This window comes from Gadus morhua, chromosome 15, assembly GCF_902167405.1.
Source record: "Gadus morhua chromosome 15, gadMor3.0, whole genome shotgun sequence".
NCBI lineage: Eukaryota > Metazoa > Chordata > Actinopteri > Gadiformes > Gadidae > Gadus > Gadus morhua.
Genome location: NC_044062.1, coordinates 16255172 through 16257671, shown reverse-complemented (window position 1 = coordinate 16257671; position 2500 = coordinate 16255172). Strand labels below are relative to the sequence as shown.

General features: G+C 47.2%; 1 protein-coding gene across 1 annotated transcript in view; it reads right to left on the bottom strand.

Annotated features, from left to right (window-relative positions):
- Positions 1 to 2500, bottom strand: part of ttc7a (tetratricopeptide repeat domain 7A) — a 51348-nt gene that overhangs the window by 24209 nt on the left and 24639 nt on the right. Inside the window, 3 exon segments of the mRNA XM_030378943.1 lie at positions 183 to 243; positions 245 to 301; positions 2428 to 2500. The exon segment at positions 2428 to 2500 is cut by the window's right edge and continues 32 nt beyond it. Of these exon segments, the coding sequence (XP_030234803.1) occupies positions 183 to 243; positions 245 to 301; positions 2428 to 2500 (191 nt within the window).

Here is a 2500-nt window from a genome sequence, read left to right as displayed (position 1 = left end):
GTTATAGTATAAATGTGTGTGTGAGGGTGTGTGTGTATTGTGTTTTAGTATCTATGTGTGTGTGTGTGTGTGGTGTGTGTGTGTGTGTGTGGTGTGTGTGTGTGTGTGTGTGTGTGTGTGTGTGTGTGTGTGTGTGTGTGTGTGTGTGTGTGTGTGTGTGCTAGTGTGTGCATGTTTCTCACCGTCTGAGGCCTTCAGACTGGAACACAGCCCCAGGCGAGGTGAGCTCTGGGCCAGCAGCTCCTCCCGCGTCCTCCCCCATGGCCACCACACTCTCAGACAGGGCCTCCGCTTCCTCCAGCTGTCCCAATCAAGCAAACACCACACACACACACACACACACACACACACATAGTGATCCACTGTACACAGCAAGGTACAATTTATTCATGAATAACAATGTGTTTACAGTTTTCTTTCCACAAACAAATAGCTTAACTAAATAGGATTGTCAAATCACAACTTGCAAGGTGGGCGGTTCGACAAATGTGACCCGACTTTAATCCAGGTATCTTCCATACCTTTCACCCTGTCAATGGGATGGTAATATTTGAGACTGTGACCTTTGAGCTGTGACTCAGTTAGGGAGGGCTCTGACTGTTAGGACCAAACACATCCTATAAGCACTGGATGGGAGGAGCTATGGATTAGAAGCTGTCATGTTCCGGAAAGACAGGTCTCCCTTTAAGCTGGGTGGCAGATCCCAGAGTATCATAGAACAAAGATCTAACCCTTGTCCCATTGAGAAGTTATATACCGATTTTTATTGATATTGATTGTATAGAATGCATTGCTTCTATTATACAATAATTCTTTATCCCATTGTAAATCAGTGATTCAAAATAATCTCGGTTGACTATAGAGATTACTGGTTATACATTTAATCGTATCCATATTTGGCCAAAAATAAGGGTACATTAATGAATCATTAATAAACATTAGTTAGTGCAGTAATAAGTGTTACCCAGCACTAACAGTTGACCAAATAGGCTAGCAATAAAAGACTAAAGGTATTAATTCATACATTTCTGTAGGGATAGAGTTAGGATTAACCTTAGCGCAAGAATGGAATCCTCCTCCTGCCAAACTCTCTGTCCTAGACGTCTTTCCCATCAAAAAAAAGCAACAGCACACGATATATACCTCCATGAACACAATCCAAAACCCACTAAACCAACCCACATACCATATGATGGCTAAACACACAGGTCGGGGCTAGGGGGTGGGTGGGGGGGGGGGGGGCTGTCCAAACGAGTGCCTCAGACAGCTGGCCCAGGGTGGTGGATCCGATGGGTTATAGATGCTATAGGGCTGTCCAGTGGAGCTGATGGGAGATAATGCTGCCCCCGTTCCACAGAACAGCCCTCTGCTCAGTGTGGACAGATTGAGCCATTGTGATTAAGGCTGTAAGCTCCTTAGCCGGCTCTCACCACCAGCCCGCGATCACGGATCTCCATCCACGGACAGATGTGTGCTCTGTACGTTCATCAGCAGCCCCGCCGTCCCCTCCTCTCTCTAATGTCTGACCCCTTTAACCTCACCCTGTTTCTACACCCCCCCCCCCCCACACATACACACATACTGTACACCCCGCTCAATCTTCTGGTCCAATGACGGGTCTTCAACTCTGCGGCATTTCAGGAAGCCTGAACAGAATTGTGCGTATGTGTGTGTGTGTGTGGTGTGTGTGTGTGTGTGTGTGTGTGTGTGTGTGTGTGTGTGTGTGTGTGTGTGTGTGTGTGTGTGTGTGTGTGTGTGCGTGCTTGTGTGCATGTGTGTGTGTGTGTGTGTGTGTGTGCGTGTGTGTGTGTGTGTGTGTGTGTATGTGTGTGTGTTTTGTGGGTGGATAGGTGGGTGTGTGTGCTTGTTTGTGAGGTGTATGTGTCCATACATCTACTAGGGCAAATGTGTTGCATATCTCTCTCTATCCCAGAAAAGTACATCATGCTTGTTACCGCTACATATATGGATTGTAAACTACAGCCTTAAGAGATGCAATACTTCAGACTGGAGACAAGCTGATATGATGGGGTGTGGGGGTATATATCGAGTCTACGATTGTAAAGGCAGGAGGGACAGCTAAAAAGAGTGAACTTCAACCGACACCTTGTGCCGGGCTCAAGGGCGCTCAGTACTGTGTCCACCTGTTTCCTTTGAAGTGGCTCCAAAGGTGAACATCCAACCCCTGCACACGCTGTGAGTTTAGGTGTGTGTACTGCAGGTATGTGTATGCTTTGTCGGTGTGGGTTTGTGTAGGTGTGCTTAGGTGTGTGTGTGTTTTTATGTGTGTAGATGTGTGTGTGTGTGTACTGTAAGTCTGTGTCGTTAGTTTTTTTTGTATAGGTGTGTGTTTGTTTGTGTGCGCTTGCGTGTGCGCTTGAGTGTGCGTGTGTGCGTGCGTGCGTGCGCGTGTGTGTCTGTATTTACCCAGTGCAGCTGTCCAATGCAGACTTTAGCAGCCAACAAGGGCAATGAGGGGTCCTCCGGTCTCATTTCCATA